Source organism: Scyliorhinus canicula, chromosome 2, assembly GCF_902713615.1.
Source record: "Scyliorhinus canicula chromosome 2, sScyCan1.1, whole genome shotgun sequence".
NCBI classification, from domain to species: domain Eukaryota; kingdom Metazoa; phylum Chordata; class Chondrichthyes; order Carcharhiniformes; family Scyliorhinidae; genus Scyliorhinus; species Scyliorhinus canicula.
In genome coordinates this window covers 6,356,774-6,375,097 of record NC_052147.1, presented here as the reverse complement: position 1 = coordinate 6,375,097, position 18,324 = coordinate 6,356,774, and the positions used below count along the sequence as shown (strand labels likewise).

The following is an 18,324-nucleotide window of genomic DNA, read 5'->3' as shown; positions in this document are numbered from 1 at the left end:
GCGCAAGGCTGCGTACTTAGCCCCCTACTCTACTCCCTGTACACACACGACTGCGTGGCAAAATTTGGTTCCAACCCCATCTACAAGTTTGCTGATGATACGACCATAGTGGGCCAGATCTCGAAGAACAATGAGTCAGACAGAATACAGGAGGGAGATAGAGAACCTAGTGGAGTGGTGCAGCGACAACAATCTCTCCCTCAATGCCAGCAAAACTAAAGAGTTGGTCATTGAATTCAGAAAGCAAAGTACTGTACACACCCCTGTCAGCATCAACGGGGCCGAGGTGAAGATGGTTAGCAGTTTCAAATTCCTAGGGGTAAGCATCACCCATGCCGACGCTATCACCAAGAAAGCACAACAGCGCCTATACTTCCTCAGGAAACTAAGGAAATTCGGCATGTCCACATTAACCCTTACCAACGTTTACAGATGCACCATAAAAAGCATCCTATCTGGCTGCATCACAGCCTGGTATGGCAACTGCTCGGCCCAGGACCGCAAGGAACCTCAGAGTCGTGAACACCGCCCAGTCCATCACACAAACCTGCCTCCCATCCATTGACTCCATCTATGCCTCCCGCTGCCTGGGGAAAGCGGGTAGCATAATCAAAGACCCCTCCCACCCGGCTTACTCACTCTTCCAACTTCTTCCATCGGGCAGGAGATACAGAAGTCTGAGAAAATGCACAAACAGACTCAAAAACAGCTTCTTCCCCACTGTTACCAGACTCCTAAACAACTCTCTTATGGACTGACGTCATTAACATTACACCCCTGTCTGCTTCATCCGGTGCTGGTGCTTACGTAGTTACATTGTGTACCTTGTGTTGGCCTATTATGTATTTTCTTTTATTACCTTTTCTTTTACTACCTTTTCTTTTCATGTACTTAATGATCTGTTGAACTGCCCGCAAAAAAATACTTTTCACTGTACCTCGGTACACGTGACAATAAACAAATCCAAATACAGGTATCTCACTATCTGTACTATTGAAGTGGCTTACTCCAGCTATTCGGCTTGGAATCACCAGTCTTTTTAGTGACCACAATCCCTGAAGCTGAAATATGTAACATTTTCATATTCCCAGACAATACCTATTGAGTAAATATCAATAACATTGTAACTAATCTGTTCCGCATCCTGTTGAGCTAAAACCATTATCCAGCACAGCATAATTAGAGCACATTCATGCCCGGACTGTGACTTCTTGTGACCAGTACAATTTCCTCAGATGTTTGTGTCATGCGTTGCTTTGTAAATCTTTCTGTTCTGCTTTGGATATTTTGAGCCACACCTGAAACACTTGTTAACACGTTCCCTAGAATTTCTGGTATTAATTTATCTATTATTATTATTATTCCAATTCTGTCATCTTTCAGATCTGCCAAAAATGCCTTCATCTTAATTTTTGTCTCTCATCCTTCTGTTGTACTGATGTATCTGAATGATCTGGAAAGGTGGTTATCATTGAGTTCTCCATCCCTTGTGACATGGCAGAATGTCCAATTTGTGTCACCAAGGCTGTTGGAAATGACTACTTCCCCAGGATTTTTAAAAGCATCAGATATCTGATTCAAAAAATGTATCTTTCTAAGAATCTAACCCCAGTTAAGATCAGGAGCCTATCCATGTTTGGCACCTTAGCATGTTCCAACAATTGAATGTGAGCACTGAGCAAGGAATTTCCAAATTGAATTTCCGCAATCTTTGATATACTCTCCATGATATGTTCCTTGATGGAATTCCATTGCCTTTCGAAATCTAACAAAGTTTGACCATGCCTCACAGGGATCTAATAGATCAACTTTCTTTCAGATGTTATCCATGAAGCGCAATATAAGTTACAAACCTTCCAAATGACATGCCAGTAGCTCACAAAATGCTTTGCTTCTATCTTAGGAGGCAACATTCCATGTTACTCTTCAGCAAAGACATAACCCATGTCCACATATGCACATCATTTTCCCACAAAATCACTCGACCCGCATTTAACTTTGGGAAGATTTCTTTGGTTGTTTAGAATTGCAATAACTTTACTGGGGGGAATATTTAAAAGGCAAAGGCTGATAACTTGTAGGAAATTGCACGGGAGAGAGAAAAATAATAAGTTTTGAATGTACTGATTTTGAAGGCAGTCTTGTTCAGAAACACACTAATGAAGGAAGGCTATTCTAAATCGCACTCTACCTTGTCTGAAATTGTGTCTGGCTAGCAACCGGATACCAGAGAACCCTCATCTTAGTGTACCTGATTTTCATTTGGACATACAAAGCTAGGACCAGAAGACATGATCCAGCCACATATATTCTCCTCAAGGCAAAGCCTCATTGATGAGAACGTACAGGCACTGGTACCAATGGTCTGTCTTCACATGAGAGAATTCCAGATCAGCAGCTTTGAGATCCAGCGAACCTTATCCTTTAATTTATAATCCTCAAAAATAGAGCAGTGAGGCTCTTTCTGTTGTCCTTTGTTTGTCTGTGTGTGCGTGTCTCTATGTGCTGGGGAATTCTTTAGGAAGAGATAGATTGCTATATTTCCCAAATACAGTTGTTTGTTAACTGGTAACAGCAACTTGTTAAAAATAGGAATTCAGATGGCGGCCCTGCATTAGGCAGCCGAGTACCTGACGGCTCCCATGCAGGGAAACCTTTTTTTCACCCCGAAGATCACGATCAGATCTTTGAACGCAGTCCTGAGGTCTTGGCTCTATACTCCAATGGCGATGGCAATCTTTTGAGGGAGAGCCGACATGCAGACAACCAAAGGTAATGGGGGAAAAAAGTGGCTGCAAGCATACTGCGAGGCACTAGAGAGTGTTGTTGGAGGCATGATGGCGACGGGTCTGGAGTCGGCACTTTCGAGGTGTGTCGCACAGATGCTGCAGAAGCTGGTGGGTGAGAAGGTTTTTGGCTAGCCTATTGAGATTGATCGTGCACAAAGAGCACTAAGGAGAAAGCCGAAGGCGGGCGAGCAACCAAGGGTGATGGTGGTGTGACTGCACTGTTTCCTGTTCAAGGAAAAAATTCAGAGGTGGGCCAGGTAGACCAAGAAGAGTTCGTGGGAGGGGAACATAATCAGAATATACCCCGATTGGGGTATGGAACTGGCTAAATGCCGAGCCGGATTCAACAAAGTCAAAGCAGTCCTGCAGAAGGAAGATGTGCAATTTAGAATGAAATTAGGGATAGGCAAAAGGAGTTGGCCTTGCCACATCCTGTGAATGAATTTTTTAAAATAGTGCAAAAACTGTTTATAGGTACAATATTAGCATGTCCAGTATCTGCATGTAAACTATATGCGCAATGTATATTTGTACAGTATCTACAGCAATAGAGCAAGCAGTGAGCAGCAATATCAGCAGGATCAATCATTTCACCATTTAGACCAGCAAGAGAGAAGTTTGCAGGTACAGTAGTGAGAGGCGTAATATCAACATGTTGATGGACATACACAATATTATATAGTATCTGCCGGTAAAGCATCCAAGTATATGGTATCCACAAGTACATTATCTACACAGTGTCTACAGATGCAGTGTGTAAACATACAATACTTACATGTTGCATTTCTATAATTTCAGCAATTATATAAGAACATAAGAACTAGGAGCAGGAGTCGGCCATCTGGCCCCTCGAGCCTGCTTCACCATTCAATGAGATCATGGCTGATCTTTTGTGGACTCAGCTCCACTTTCCGGCCCAAACACCATAACCCTTAATCCCTTTATTCTTCAAAAAACTATCTATCGTTATCTTAAAAACATGTGCAATTTATACCGATATATAATCAGTTGTATAATATCCAGAATGCAGATGTTATTTTTTGGGTTTGAATACTTTTAATCCAGTAAAAATAATGATTTTTGTTCCCTCTTAGGATGAAATAGATGCCCTGAAATCGAAATCCTGCCAGGATGATAAGAAAATCAAAGATCTAGCAACAGCACTTAAGGAAAAGGTCCAACAAAACAAGCATGTTTCTTTACCTATTATAGTAGGGAATATTTTGCGTTCTATGTTAAAGTGGTCTTTATTTCAGACAGAACAAAATGACGCTTTTTTGTTCTTTGCTTTGTTAAGAGTGCTACATCAGAGCAGATGAAAATTACGCAGAGGCATAAGTACCAAGTGGACGTAACTGAGAGAAACTGGCTGCCAGAACAGCTGGAGGAATTGCAGATGTTTGGGAAGCAATGTCAGCATCTTCAACACACTCACAATCAGGCACAGCATCTGGACCAAGAGTGGACATATCCACAAAGTCAATGGGTCAATTATCAATGTACCCATCTGGACCCAAAGTGTCAGAGCACGCAGAGCCAATGGCTTGACCACCAGGCATGTGGAGACCAACAGTTGCAGTGTTCACCAGTTCAACACCTTGAAGATCCAGTTTATAACCCAAGTGATGACTGGCCCTGCCCACAAGCTGAATGGTTCAGAGTTCAGGCACATCATCCAGATCAAAAGCTTCATTGTCTGCAGGGCCAATGGCTCAACCATCAGCCACATTGCTCACAACAAGATCTTCCATCTCAACAAAGCCAATGTCTGGACTGTCTGGTACAATACCCAAACCAAGAACTTCGGTGTCAGCAGGGTCAGTGGCTTCACTATCAAAGAGATCATCTGGGCCAACTATGGTTCCATTCAAAGGACAAACAACCTGGCTTTAAATCAAACCATTCTGATCAAGAACTGCAGGTCCAGCAGAAACAATCGACTGACTGCCTGCAAGGCAGTGAGCAGCAGTTTCAACAGGATCAGTCGTCTGATCATTTAAATCAACAAGCGGGAAATCAGCCTGACCATCAGATCCATTCTTTGGATCAACAAGGTCAGGAATCTAATATTCCATCAGATCTCGATGAAGAAGAGCAAAACCCTCAGGTCAGCCAGCAACAGCAGAGCCAACAAGCTCACCATCAAAGTAATCTCGATCAAATATATCAGGGCCAAAAGCACGACCCTCAGGCAGATCACTTAAACCAAGGGCAGCAGGGCCAGTGCCTCAACCACCAGAAGTGCAATGCAATGAAAAGCACACAGCTATCTAAGCTACACCCTCGAAGCCTGACTCACCAGAAGGATCAACCTGGTAGCAAAACCCAACAGCAAACAAAATTGCCACCACGCACACACGTGTGCCGACGATCACGGCACCACCAAACACGGAGCCATTGCTCACAATCAAAGTTACCAAAAGAGCATCTTTTACAGTTAAGTGTGAAGTTGGGGGAGCATTTGCCAAGCATGTCGCAGAACAAACAGAAGTCAACTTGTGAGAAGGAGACACTTTCACCTGTGCTAACTAGACAACACAGGAAGAAACGGACCTCTCACCATTCAGCCAATGAGAGACATCCCTTTTCAGGTAATAAAGCTCCCTATTGTGTCTGTGAAGTTAATACAAATCATTCAGTTCTGTAACAACAACAAACTGCATTTAAGAAGAGCTTTTAACATAGTAAAACAGCCCAAGTTGCTTCACGAGAATGACATCAAACAAGAAATTGACACCAAGACAGGTAAGGGTGGCACAGTGGCACAGTGGGTAGCACTGCTGCCTCACAGCACCAGGCACCTTGGTTCAATTCCGGCTTTGGGTAACTGTGTGGAGTTTGCACTTTTCCCTGTGTCAGCGTGAGTTAACTCCCAAGTCGTGCAGATTTGCCATCTAAAGAAGTGCTGATTAGATGGATTGGCCATGCTAAATTTCCCCTTAGTGTCCAAAGAGGTGCAGGTTAGATTGAGTTACAGGGATAGGGTGGGCGAGTGGGCCTAGGTAAGGTGCTGTTTGAGAGGGTTGGTGCAGGCTTGATGGGCCGAATGGCCTCCATCTGCACTGTGGGAGTTTTATGCTCTCGAGTCAGATGATCAAAAGCTTGATCAAAGTGTAAGTTCAAAAGGTTTTAGGGTGAGAATTCTAGAACTTGACAACTGAAGTAGCCGTTGACAACTGAAGGTACAGCTATCAATGACACCAGCTTTACTTTTCCTGCTTTCTCTTAAACTTGTATGGCGCGTGGATGTGAACTCATGTTTTCTGGATTATCATAGCACTACATCACCATACTCTCTGCTAATAACCTGGTGTTGTAAGACTTCTTACTGTGCTCACCCCAGTCCAACGCCGGCATCTCCACATCATATATTCCCGAGCCATTCTTTGGAAAGTGTGCAAGAATAGTACAGATGGTCTATCATTTAAACATTTTCACCTCTATATTCTGGTGCTGCCAGGAGCTTCATTTGATGTTTATTTTCCCAGCCTTTTCTAAGGCCCTGGTCGGGTCTAATCATATACAAGGTTAAAAAAGGGGACATTTGTGCTTTTCTTCAAGCAAATAACCTAGTTCTTCTACCTATTATAGTTGGTACTATTCCCTTATAATGGCAGTTTATCCTAACAGAAATCATGCTAATAATAATAACAATAATAATCTTTATTGTCACATGTAGGCTTACTTTAACACTGCAATTAAGTTAATGTGAAAAGCCTCTCGTCCCCACATTCCGGCACCTTTTCGAGTACACAGAGCGAGAATTCAGAATATCCAAATTACCGAACAGCACTTTCGGGACTTGTGGGAGGAAACTGGAGCACCCGGAGGAAACCCACGCAGACACGGGGAGAACATGCAGAATCCGCACAGACAGTGACCCAAGCCAGGATTTGAACCTGGGACCCATGCGCTACGAAGCAACAGTGTTAACCACTGTGCTACTGTGTTGCTGGGAGGTAGAATTATTGAGAGACCAAATCAATCTCTCGTGTAACAAGACTGAGTGTAGATTAGGTCAAGCAGATTTGGAAGACTGGATACATTACCTAAGGTGAGGAGAGGAGGGGATAAGGAGGCTGACTGGAGGGGAAGGAGTAGAAGCAGATGAATAAATGGAGAGAGGGAGGTGGGATAAAAGAGAATAGAGGCAAAAGATAGAGTGGAGAGGAGGGAGGAGAAAGGTAATGTGTGGGAGACGGGAGGATGGTAAGGGGAAGGAAGTGGTCAGGGACAGGAATATCTGTGGGAGGAGGGATTGAAGCCAGCAAACTCTCTCAATGTCGTAGGACTAGGTGATTAACAGATTTAATGGGGGCTGTGGTTTCCACAATGGAAACTGCTCACACCTGCATGCACCCCTTCCATTGCCGAGTTGGAATGGCTAATGATCACAGTCAGGGGAGGGGTGGCCAGGTGGGTGAAAGTTTGACTATTGCAGTATTTTTATAGGGGTATTGTGAAGACTTGCTTGAGGGGAAGAGTAGCGTACTGTTGTTCCTAAGTTCATATGATTGCAACAGAAAATATCACTGTTAGGTCAGCAAAGAGAGATTTACAGGATTTCTGAGGTGGAGAGATGCTGGCAAACGGGGCCAGGAGGCACCTGTAAGTCTTTGGGTGAGGGGTGGAGAGCCCTGGATAAGCTCTTTAAAACATGGCACGTGGGGGAAACCTCTTGGTGAGGTTTGTCTTGTTATGCTCTTGACTTAGCCAGGCTGCTTCCTTGATGTGCACTCTGACAAAGGAAGGTTCAGACACGGAGATAGTGTCAACACGTTTATTGAACTATTAACAATTCTCCTACTTGGATTCGACTCTACTGTTAATCCTTCTATAGCTACTCAGACTGATGAACTAGTCTGCTACAATCCATGTGGTGGGTGTGATGTTCAATCAACCCTGTGTCTGTACTCACTGAGTGTCTCCACTGGAAAGAGGAAGATCATGTGTGCTGTGTCCTTTATATATGGGTTGGTGTAATGCCTCCCTATGGTAGTGTCACCTCTGTGTGTATCGTGAATGCCCATTGGTTGTGTCCTATCTTACTGACCTATTCGTTGAATGTCTGTGTTTCATGTCTCTGGTGCTCCCTCTAGTGTCTAGCTAGTCTACATGTATTTACATTAACCCCTTGTGTATTTACAGTGATGCATATCACCACAAGGTTGATGCAGCATGGGCTGGGACCTGCAATTCTATGCCATCATTGATTATGTCACAGAGCTTCTTGCAAGGTTCCCCATTAGTCATATTTCTGAGGGTGTGCAGCAAAACATTATGAAGGGGATTAACTGTTGATCTGAATGCAAGCAAACAAAGTAAAGTATCAGAGATCAATCTAAATGGTAGTTGTTTGGGTTACTGGAAATGAACGGGGGAATGGGGATGGGTGTTTGAAGGGGGATTCATTTTGTTTGTCCCTGGGAGACAAATAGATGACAGCAAATTGGCCACCCATTTTATACCTCATCTGATTTAACAAAATAGCTCAGGTTAAATGGAAAGTTATCTTTTATATTTTTAATTCCAGGTTAAAGTCCAACAGGTTTATTTGGAATCACTAGCTTTCAGAGCGCATGAAGGAGCAGTGCTCCGAAAGCTCGTGATTCCAAATAAACCTGTTGGACTTTAATCCTGGTGTTGTAAGACTTCTTACTGTGACCACCCCAGTCCAACGCCGGCATCTCCACATCATATTTTTAATTATTGATATTTAAAATTTCAATAGTTGATATTTCATGTATTTTGTTAAGGTTCAAATACCCATGATGTCCTCAGTGACTATAGTTTCATCCTAGTTATGCTGCCATCCGCACAGTGCTTTGAATATGGAAATTAACCCTCTGGCATCAGTTCAATTGGATGGTTGTATTTGACGTAGCTATTTTAAAAACTTGTGGATGAAAAGTTTAAGTTACGTAAGGTTCTCTGAGATGGTGAAGTAGTGGCAGACTGACCAGGAATGAGAGAACAATCCTCAAGATGTTGACAGTGGATTAAAACTAAAGCTGCAAGTGGATTGGTATTTGACCTGGATACTAGCATAAAGGCCACCTGGCAGTTGAGCAGGAAAATACATTTTTACCCAGTAAATCTGGACTGCATTTAAAGGTACCTGAGGTCAAAAAACTACTTAAAAAAAATTAATTCAGGGGATTTGTGCATCACTGGCTACTAACTACCCTCCCTTTCAGAGGTCATTTGAGAATCAACCACATTTGTGTGGCTCGGGAGTCTCCTGTAGGACAGACCAGGTATGGTCAGAAGATTGTCTTCCTTAAAGGATATTAGTGAATTGTTTTACAATTGACAATGGTTTAATGGTCATCATTAGACCTTTAATTCCAGATTGTTATTCGAATTTCACCATCTGCCATGATGGGATTCGAACTGGGCTTCTGGATTACCAGTGACAAGACCACAACACCACTGCCTCCTCTAACTTACTTTCCAAAGCCAAACTCAGGTGATTGTAGAGGATTTTAACAAAAAGACTAACATCAGTGGTAATTTGTCAGATTTCAAAATTCTAATTCTTCTTTTCAAATTCCCCCATTGCCTCACTCCTCCCTATGTCTGTAACTTCATATAGTCCTACAAACCTCCAAGATTTCTCTGCTTTCTAATATTGGCCTGTTGTAATCCCCAATTTTAGTTGCTCCACTATTGGCATTCATGCCTTTAGCTGCTTCGGCCTGGAATTCATTCCCTCAATCCCTCTGCCTCTCCAGCTCTCTCCTCCTTTAAGGCATTCTTTAAAACCTAAAATCCTTGTCTTAATCTTTGGTTATCTGGTCTAATATTTCCTTATTTAGATCGCTGTTGAATTTCTGTTGGATGAAGCTTCTGCTTCAGATGTTTTATTGTGTACTACAGAAATGCAACATTTTCTTGTTCATTAAGTCTGATAGCACAAATGTTAGGCAGTGAGGCTCTCCACAGCAACATGAGCGAGACAAGCATCAAGAGAAAATATATCTGGGATGTAGGTTTTTGGCCAGTTGTCTCAAACTTGGGGTTTCTCATTTTCTTTTGCAGATGATGTTTTCGGTCCGGACATTAAGCTCCACAAAGAGCAAAGGACAGAGGTCATCTTGACCTCCCAAGATACTTCAAAGGAAACTGCTGCAAAGAAAAAGCAGTTGGCTCAACTATTGCAAATGGTAGCAAGCCATACTTCGCATCTCCTGAAAGATCATGTGGCCCAAAAGTAGGTTGTTACTGGTTAGTTTTACATAGAATAGAACAGTACAGCACAGAACAGGCCCTTCGGCCCTCAATGTTGTGCCGAGCCATGATCACCCCACTCAAACCCACATATCCACCCCATACCCGTAACCCAACAACCCCCCCCCTTAACCTTACTTTTATTAGGACACTACGGGCAATTTAGCATGGCCAATCCACCTAACCCGCACATCTTTGGACTGTGGGAGGAAACCGGAGCACCCGGAGGAAACCCACGCACACAGGGTGTGCTGCATTCTTAGTTTGGGGTCTATTTGAGGTTAGAATAGACAGAGATTTTCTTAGGAGGTTAAGGAAGAACTGTCCTAATACAATTGGGTGGATGTGCAATGGACTCCATTAATTTGTCCCAATTGTGGGCCCAGATTTGCATATTTAAAGGACTTGGACCTCAATGGGTGGCTCATGGTTGATAATTGTCCCGCAGTTTCTAGACAAATATGTAAAGAGTTACTAAAGAATCTTGTAGCCCAGAGCCCATTCAGCTTATTGTGTCCTTGTTCCCTCTTTGAAAAAACTGTCCAATCAGTACCACTGCTTTTTCCCCATGGCCATGCAAGTGTGTGTTCAATGCTCTTTCTAAAGTTGTTTTAGAATTTGCTTCCACCGCCAATCAAAGCATTTGGGGAGCAGGTAAGTGGAGTTGAGGCAGGAAATCAATCAAGACTGGACTGGATCATTGAGTCACAGAGTCATTATAGCATGAAAGAAGACCATTTAGCCCATTAGGGCTATTTGAGCTCTCCAATCAGTCCCATTCCCCCAAATCTGTGACTATATCCTTGTAAGTTTATTTCCAAGTGCCCACCTAATTACCTTTGAAATCATTCATCATGTCTGCTTCCAGCACCCACATACACGGAGAATTCCAGGTCATTACCACTCTCTGTGTAAAAATGTTTGTCTGTATAATCCCTTGTCTGTCTTTGACCCAGATCCTTGGACCGTCAGTGAATGGGGACAGCTTTTTGCTGTCTACCTTATCTAAACCTATCATAATTTTATACACCTCTATAAAATCTCACCTTAATCTTTTGCTCCAAAGGGAACAAACACAGCTTCTCCAATCCACTAACCTCAGAGCTTTTTTTATTCATTTACGGGATGCGTGTGTTGCTGGCGAGTCCAGCACTTATAGCCCATCATTAATTGTCCTTGTGATGAGATGGTTTCTAAAACTGCTGCAGTACTTTAGGTACAGAGTGCTATTAAGGAGGCAGTTCCAGAATTTGACCCAGTTACAGTGAAGGAAGAATAATTTATTTCTAATTCAAAGTAGTGAATGACTCAGAGGGGAACTTCCAAATGGTGGTAGTTCCAAGTATCTGCTGACTTTCTATGTGATAGCCCTCATGGGTCTGGAAGGTGCTGTCTCGGGAGCACTGGTGAGTTCCTGCAGTGCATCTTGTAGATGAGAGACGTTTGTGGATGGCACGGTAGCACAGTGGTTAGCACTGTTTCTTCACAGCTCCAGTGTCCCGGGTTCGATTCCTGGCTTGGGTCACTGTCTGTCCAGAATCTGCACTTCCTCCCTGTGTCTACATGGGTTTCCTCTGCGCGCTCCCGTTTCTTCCCACAAGTGTCGAAAGACATGCTGTTAGGTAATTTGGACATTCTGAATTCACCCTCTGTGTACCCAAACAGGTGGCGGAATGTGGCGACTCGGGGCTTTTCACAGTAACTTCATTGCAGTTTTAATGTAAGCCTTCTTGTTACAATTAAGGACATACCTGGGCAATTTTCCACATTGCCATGTAGATTCCAGTGTTGTACCTGTACTGGAACAGGTGGCTAGGGGCGTAGCAAATTCTAGAGCGCAGGTTTTCAGTGCTATTACCGGAATATTATCCGTAGCCTTCAGCAATTTCTTGATGTCACGTGGAGTGAATTAAATTAGCTGAACACTGGCATCTGTGATACTGGAACCTCAAGAGGTGGCCAAGATGGATCATCCACATAGCACTTCTGGCTGAAGATTGTTGCAAATGTTCCAGCCTTTCCTTTTGCACTGATGTGCTGGGACCCTCCAACATTGAGAGTGGAGATATTTGTGGAGCTGCCTCCCCCAGTGAGTTATTTCATTGTTGACTGCCATTCATGACTGGATGCATCAGGATTGCAGAGTTTAGATCTAATTGTTTGTTGTGGAATTGCTTAGCTCGGCCTATGATTGCTGCTTATGCTGTTTGACATGTGAAAACCCCACATGGAGAATGACCCGGGGCCAGAATCGAATCCGGATTCTCAATGCTGTGATGCAGCAGTGCTAACCACTGTGACACTGTACCGCCCTTGGAGTACTTTACGGACACCCCGCAGAAGACGGGCAAATGTCTTTCGAACCAGGGGGTTGGGACTCTGTAAATAATGTGGTTGTTCTGTGATGTTGATGGTATTGTTGATAGTTTGATTGTTGTGCATTTCTGTATCTTTGTTATGTTCTTCTCGCTATCATTCTCCTTCCTGTTTTCTTTTTACTGAGGTGTGTTTAATGTTCTGAGTTTGGGGAGATGTGGAGTGTGGGATAATGGTTATTTTTGATCAGGTTTGGGGTGATATGGCGGGCTCAGGGTAGTCGCAGGCCTTATGCGGAGGCCACGATACTAGTGTGAGAACCAGTAAACAAAAGGGATCTGGGTGACGAGATGGAGTGAAGAGGGTAGGGTTTTGAATATTTCTTCCTATTGGTTTACTTTAAGGGGGGGGGGTGGGATAGGGGATACAGGGAAGCTGACATTGTGAATAGGTTAGAGAACTGAGATATAAACATTGGTGGCAATGGATGCCTCACTGGGGCCCAAGCAAAAATATGGCTAATTATCATGGGGGGAGAGGGGAGGTACCCCCCTCTCGATTGGTAATTTGGAATGTCCGTCCGGGGCCTAAATGGACCTCTTAAAAGGCCATGCATATTCACCCACTTGAAGAACCTGAGGGCGGACTTTAAATGTCCCTTTAAGAAATGTTTTTGTCTTATCACATGGCGTCAGTGATGTCATTGTGTGGGGTTGAGCTGGGCTGTGGCTCTGGGAGTTGGTTTTACTTTTGCTTTAGTTTGAGGCTTGATTGTGGCTCTGAGTTTTTGCTTTCATTTTCACATTTTTGGCTGCTGTACTCAGAAAGAGAAATCTCAGCCTATCTCTCTATCTGCATTTTAAAATCTGTTTCCACACTGCTTGATAACTTGAAAAAAAATAATTGCTTTCTGGAAGGAATTTAAACCTGCTGTTTTGGAAAGGAAACACAGCATCCAAACCAGGTCTTGAGTGCTGTGTGCTGGGCCACTCCTTTGAAAAGGGGTTCTGGTTTATTGAATCTTGTTGTTAAATTGGAACAGTTAAAGGGGGGAATTTATTGAGGGTAATTTATAGATTACTGTCGCTGTGTGGGGTTTTTATGCTGGTAGTTGATAAAAATGTTTTTGTCTTATCATATTGCTTGAGTGATGTCATTGTGTGGGTGGAGCTGAGCTGTGGCTACAGGCATCACTGAAGCCATGTGATAAGACAAAAACATTTATTAAAGGGGCACTCCCATGACACCAGGAAGCTTACTCAAAGGTGGCAGACCAGACAAGACTAAGAAGGAGATGAATCGGTCAGGTCTACCACTCAGGACTTTACATGAAAACTAGAGGAGTGGCTGTGTTAATAAGTAATGAAAAGTTCATTGCAGATCTGAGTTGAAGATTCATGCTGGTGCATGGGTGGTTGGACGGTTCCCTGGTAGTATTGTACACTATGTATGCCCAAAACTGAATGGTGTGGATTTTATGAGGTGGGTTCTTTCGCTGGTCCCAGATCTGGATACACACAGATTGATCCTTGGGAGTGACTTCATCATGTCTTGGATCCGGAGCTGGATCACTCGTCTCTTGATCCGGGTGGATAACAGCGATGGCCGGGAAGCTGTCGAGATTCATGCAACATATGGGAGGAGTGGATCCGTGGTGTTTTGAGAGACCTAAGACGAGCGAGTTTTCTTTCTTTTCACATGTTCATAAGTGTTATTCCCGGATAGACTTTTTTATTTTAGATAAGATGTTGATTTCACAAGTGGCCGGGACAGAGTACTCGGCGATTGTGGTGTCTGGCCACGCCATGCACTGGGTAGACATGCAGGTGGAAAAGCCATCTCCTTGCAGATTTCAGTGGGGACTGAACGTTGGTGTCCTTGCGGTAAGGGAATATGTAAGAAGTTGGAAGGGGCCATCTGTAACTATGTGGATCAGAATGTCATGGGGATCTTCTCTGCCGGGCTGCTGTGGGAGACACTGAAGGCTGTGCCTAGGGGATAACACATCTTGATCCGGGCGCACAGACTAAGGGTGGAGCGAGAGGAGAAAACAATCCAAACAGCAAAAGATCCAAACAGGGTGGTAGAGGCGAGTAGTAATTACCTGGAATCTCATGATGAGGCACTGTTGAAAGAGCACCAGAGGCCCCAGAAGGAATTTAATCTGGTCACTTCAGATAAGGCGGCGAGACAACGGCACAGAGCTGAGAGGGTTTGTGTACAAATAGAAGGTGAAGGCTGGCAGGATGCTTGCTCTCCAATTGAGGAAATAGATGGATGCCAGGGAAATAGGTAGGCTGAGGGATGAGGGGGTGAGTTTTATAATGGACCCGGAAGGGATCAATATACTTTTTGAGTTCTTCTGTCAGAGACTATACCAATCAGAACCTCCATCAGCGGATGAACTGAGACACCGATTTTTGAATGGATTAGAGTTTCCGAGGGTGGATCAGAGTTTCTGAGGGTGGATCAGGCGAGGTACAATGAAGCGCTGGAGAGGGGTGTACTCCTCCAAATCAGGACCTTTTTGAGTAAGGAGGTGGATTTTTTCCCAATGTAGCCACCCTCGGGTTTACAGGATAGGCTCCTTTCGGAGGATGATATTGGGGATGACAAGATCTCTGATGTGCAAGCTGAGCTGGCCAGGAAGGAGGATGTTTTGATGGTGGGAGGAAGAATTGGGAGGCGCTATTCAAGATTGGATTTGGGAAAGAGCACATATGATGCCAGCAAAGCTGAGCTGATTCTTCCCAGAAGTGGTCGATCAGTGTGTTTGATGTGCCAGGTGCCCTGTGAATCATGCACACATGTTCTGGTCCTGTCCAAAATTGGTGAGGTTCTGGAAGGGAGTCACGGATGTATTGTCTCAGGTGTTGACAATGTTGGCCAATCCTGCTCCATGGGTAGCTATATTTGGAGTGTCTGAGGATGTGGGTGATTTGGTTGGGAAAGAGGCCAATGCTGTGGCTTTCGTCTCCCTGTTAGCTCGAAGGAGAATTTTGCTAAACTGCGGTCCTCGGATCCACCATGTATCGGGTCTTGGGTGTGAGACCTTGCTGAGTTTCTTCATTTGGAGAGAATTAAGTTCGCCATTAGAGGATTGGATGAGGGTTCTTCGTGAGGTGGAAGCTGTTTATCGACTTTTTCAACAAGTATTGGAACCTCAGCGGGGTGGGGGTGCGGTGGTGGGATCCAACAACTGCTAGTTATTAAGGGGTAGGGGGGATTTTATTTTGGTTACAAAATTCCTTGGGGATGTGGCTAATGTATTTGTATATATGGGGGGTTCCTGCTGTACTATATTGCTATAGTGTTATATGCACAGTTGCTATATTATGAATTGTTCAATATTAGTTTGTTTTTGACTGTTCCTGTTTTTGTATTTTCTGGATATACCATCAATAAATTTCTTTAAAAAAAAAGAATGGAGTGTTCAAAGTTGGGAAAGAAAGACTAAAATTAACTATACTGCTGTTTAAATTTGCATTCATAAATATGATGAGATATATATATATCATTTTGTGTCACAGTAGTGTTTAGTAATGAGTAGTATTTAAAGTTGAAAAAGCTTTAGAAAATGAAGCCATCTTTTCATATTGCTTGTTCATTTTTTAAGGAAGGAGATGTGAATATAGAAATTGTTATCTTTGTATTTATGTTCTATTGCAGTAATGTTATTAAAAACCCTGGTTTAAAATATATACAGGCAGTATCTCTGCTAAAACGGTAATTAAGGACTCGTAAAAGGTGAGGTTATGGACAAGCTGTCCCCCTTCTGTGCTGTTTCATTTCTATGGTTCTACAATTCATTCCAGCTACTTACTTGATTACATATAAAGGTCCAATGGAATATTGTTATGATTGCTGGAGTTTCCCTGGAGAGTAGATAATTTATGATGAACTGCTATTGAGTCCTAGCTCAGTGACTTTTCAGTGAGGTACAGATGATATAATTAATGGGAGGAACCAGCTCTGTCTGTAGTTTTGCAGTCTGTTATAATAATTTAAGTTGAACAGCAGATTTTCCAAATACTGACAGGTTGAACAGAAGGGCTCTGAATCCACACTTTAAAAGAACTCTCTCCAAATGTGTGCAGAGCTAAGCAAGTAAACCTGTTTTGTTAACTTTGTTTATAAGTTGCATTTGAAATGTGTCGGCTGCCTTACTTGGAGTTAGTAGCAGGTATACATAGTATTGGTCAGAGTCATTCCTGCTGGAGTGATGTGTCCTTTCCTCACAGTTTTATGAATTGAAAAATATTTTTGGGCTTCTTGTCTGGTATCCTAACAAACATTGTGGTCTGGTCCGGTGTTGGAATCTGGACTGTTATCTTAACAAATGTTCATCCACTTTTTGATTTTTAATTTTAACCAAATGGATTCTGACTTTTCCCCCAAGGACATATTTTCAACACTGCAATGTCTTCCTTAATCAATGTGCTACTTTTTCCTTTTTACTTTCCTATATTCCTGATCACTTTGTACCCTTGAATATTAAACTCATTCCTCACCATTTTTAGGCAAGTTTCCGTTATTGCCACTACATCATATTCCCATATGGGTATCTGTCCTTGTAAGTTACCAATTTTTTTCAGCATATTTTGTGTGTTTACATGCATTGTAAACCTGTCTTTGTATTTCTTATGGTCCTTCTTAGTTGGTTCTTATCCAATATAGTCGTATTTCCTTCTACAACTTGCTACTATCCAAAGCTCACACTTCTTTATTCATCTCATTTCTCTTCTTTTGTATTCTGTTGCCCAATCCTAGTGGAATGAAATAGCAGAACATGGCTTGGGGAGGCATATGGCTATTCCTTCTCCTTTTTCTGATTTTGTATGTCACCCGTTTAGGTAATATTTTTCAGATCATTCCAGCTTGCTGCATAAATGAGCTGATCCCATATTCTTATCTCTGCCTCTTTGTTATTTTAGTCAATTGTCTTAAATCTCTGTGCTCCGGTTACCAATCCTTCTCCCAGGCAAAAGAAAATGGCAGTAGCATTGTATCCTGATAAAGATTTGCTCCCTTCAGGGAGAAGAGGGTAAAAACTAAAGATTTCCGCCCGGTTGTAAACATTGCTCTGATGGACTCTTTTCTCACTTTAGCAACTAAAGAGGAAGAAAATCTTACCAATGGGCAAACAGCAGGAACGACTCACAGCCCAAATCAGCCTGAAGCACAAACTACTGTATTTCCAGATTGAGAGCTCAACTCCCGGCATTCAATTACTGTTCACATGAGTTGGACTCCCAGCAAAATCTACTTGTCAGTCTACAACTACATAGAAAGAAATTAAAGATGTTCACATTCGAAGTGAGTTGCCTTGTCAATTTTTTTGTATTCCTTTTGCTCTCAATTATGGAGTCTGACATGATCAGGAATGCACATTGCAGATTTGATGGTTTAAATCTCAAAGGGAACTGGTGTACAAAAGGGAATTAAGGAAGTGTTGCCTCTATCATATAGGGTCTGGACAATGCACTCCAGTAGCAATAGTTGGTCTTTGAGGGAGTGCATGCAGATTCGTTTTCATGATCCTTGGGTTTAAAGGGTTAAATTATGTGGATATAATCTTGGATTGTAATTTCTTATGTACAGAAGGTAAAGAATTAACTTGATCAAGATGTTTAAAATGAGATGATCAACATGGAGAAATTATTCCTCTGGTGGGACTTTGGGGAGTCAGGAGGTGAGTTACTCGCTGCAGAATTCCCATCTGATCGACCCTTGTAACTACAGTATTTATATGGTTAGTCTATTTCTGTTTCTGCTCAATGGTAACCTCCAGGATCCTTGTGATCCGATATTCTTCCACCAAGACCATCTACTTCCACCTCTGCAACATCACCTGACTGTGCCATTGCCTCAGCTATCTGCTTTGAAATCATGGTTTGCAGCTTCTCACTTTTCACCCTCTGTAGACTTGAGAACATTTAATATGCTGCTGGCTGTGCCAGAACAAACACCAGCTTCCATTTACCATTAT

At 42.8% G+C, this 18,324-nt stretch overlaps 1 protein-coding gene across 6 annotated transcripts in view; it reads left to right on the top strand.

Annotated features, from left to right (window-relative positions):
- Positions 1-17,651, top strand: part of LOC119979694 — a 253,384-nt gene extending 235,733 nt beyond the window's left edge. For 5 of the 6 annotated variants that reach the window (XM_038822274.1, XM_038822266.1, XM_038822242.1 and 2 more), the window contains 4 exons: positions 3,884-3,964; positions 4,087-5,380; positions 9,831-10,002; positions 17,444-17,530. In XM_038822274.1, the coding sequence (XP_038678202.1) occupies positions 3,884-3,964; positions 4,087-5,380; positions 9,831-10,002; positions 17,444-17,450 (1,554 nt within the window). In that variant the 3' untranslated portion in view covers positions 17,451-17,530. Of the gene's footprint in view, positions 1-3,883; positions 3,965-4,086; positions 5,381-9,830; positions 10,003-17,443 lie in introns of all 6 variants that reach the window. The other variant, XM_038822283.1, reaches the window with a different exon arrangement.
- The last annotated feature ends 673 nt before the right edge of the window (positions 17,652-18,324 follow it).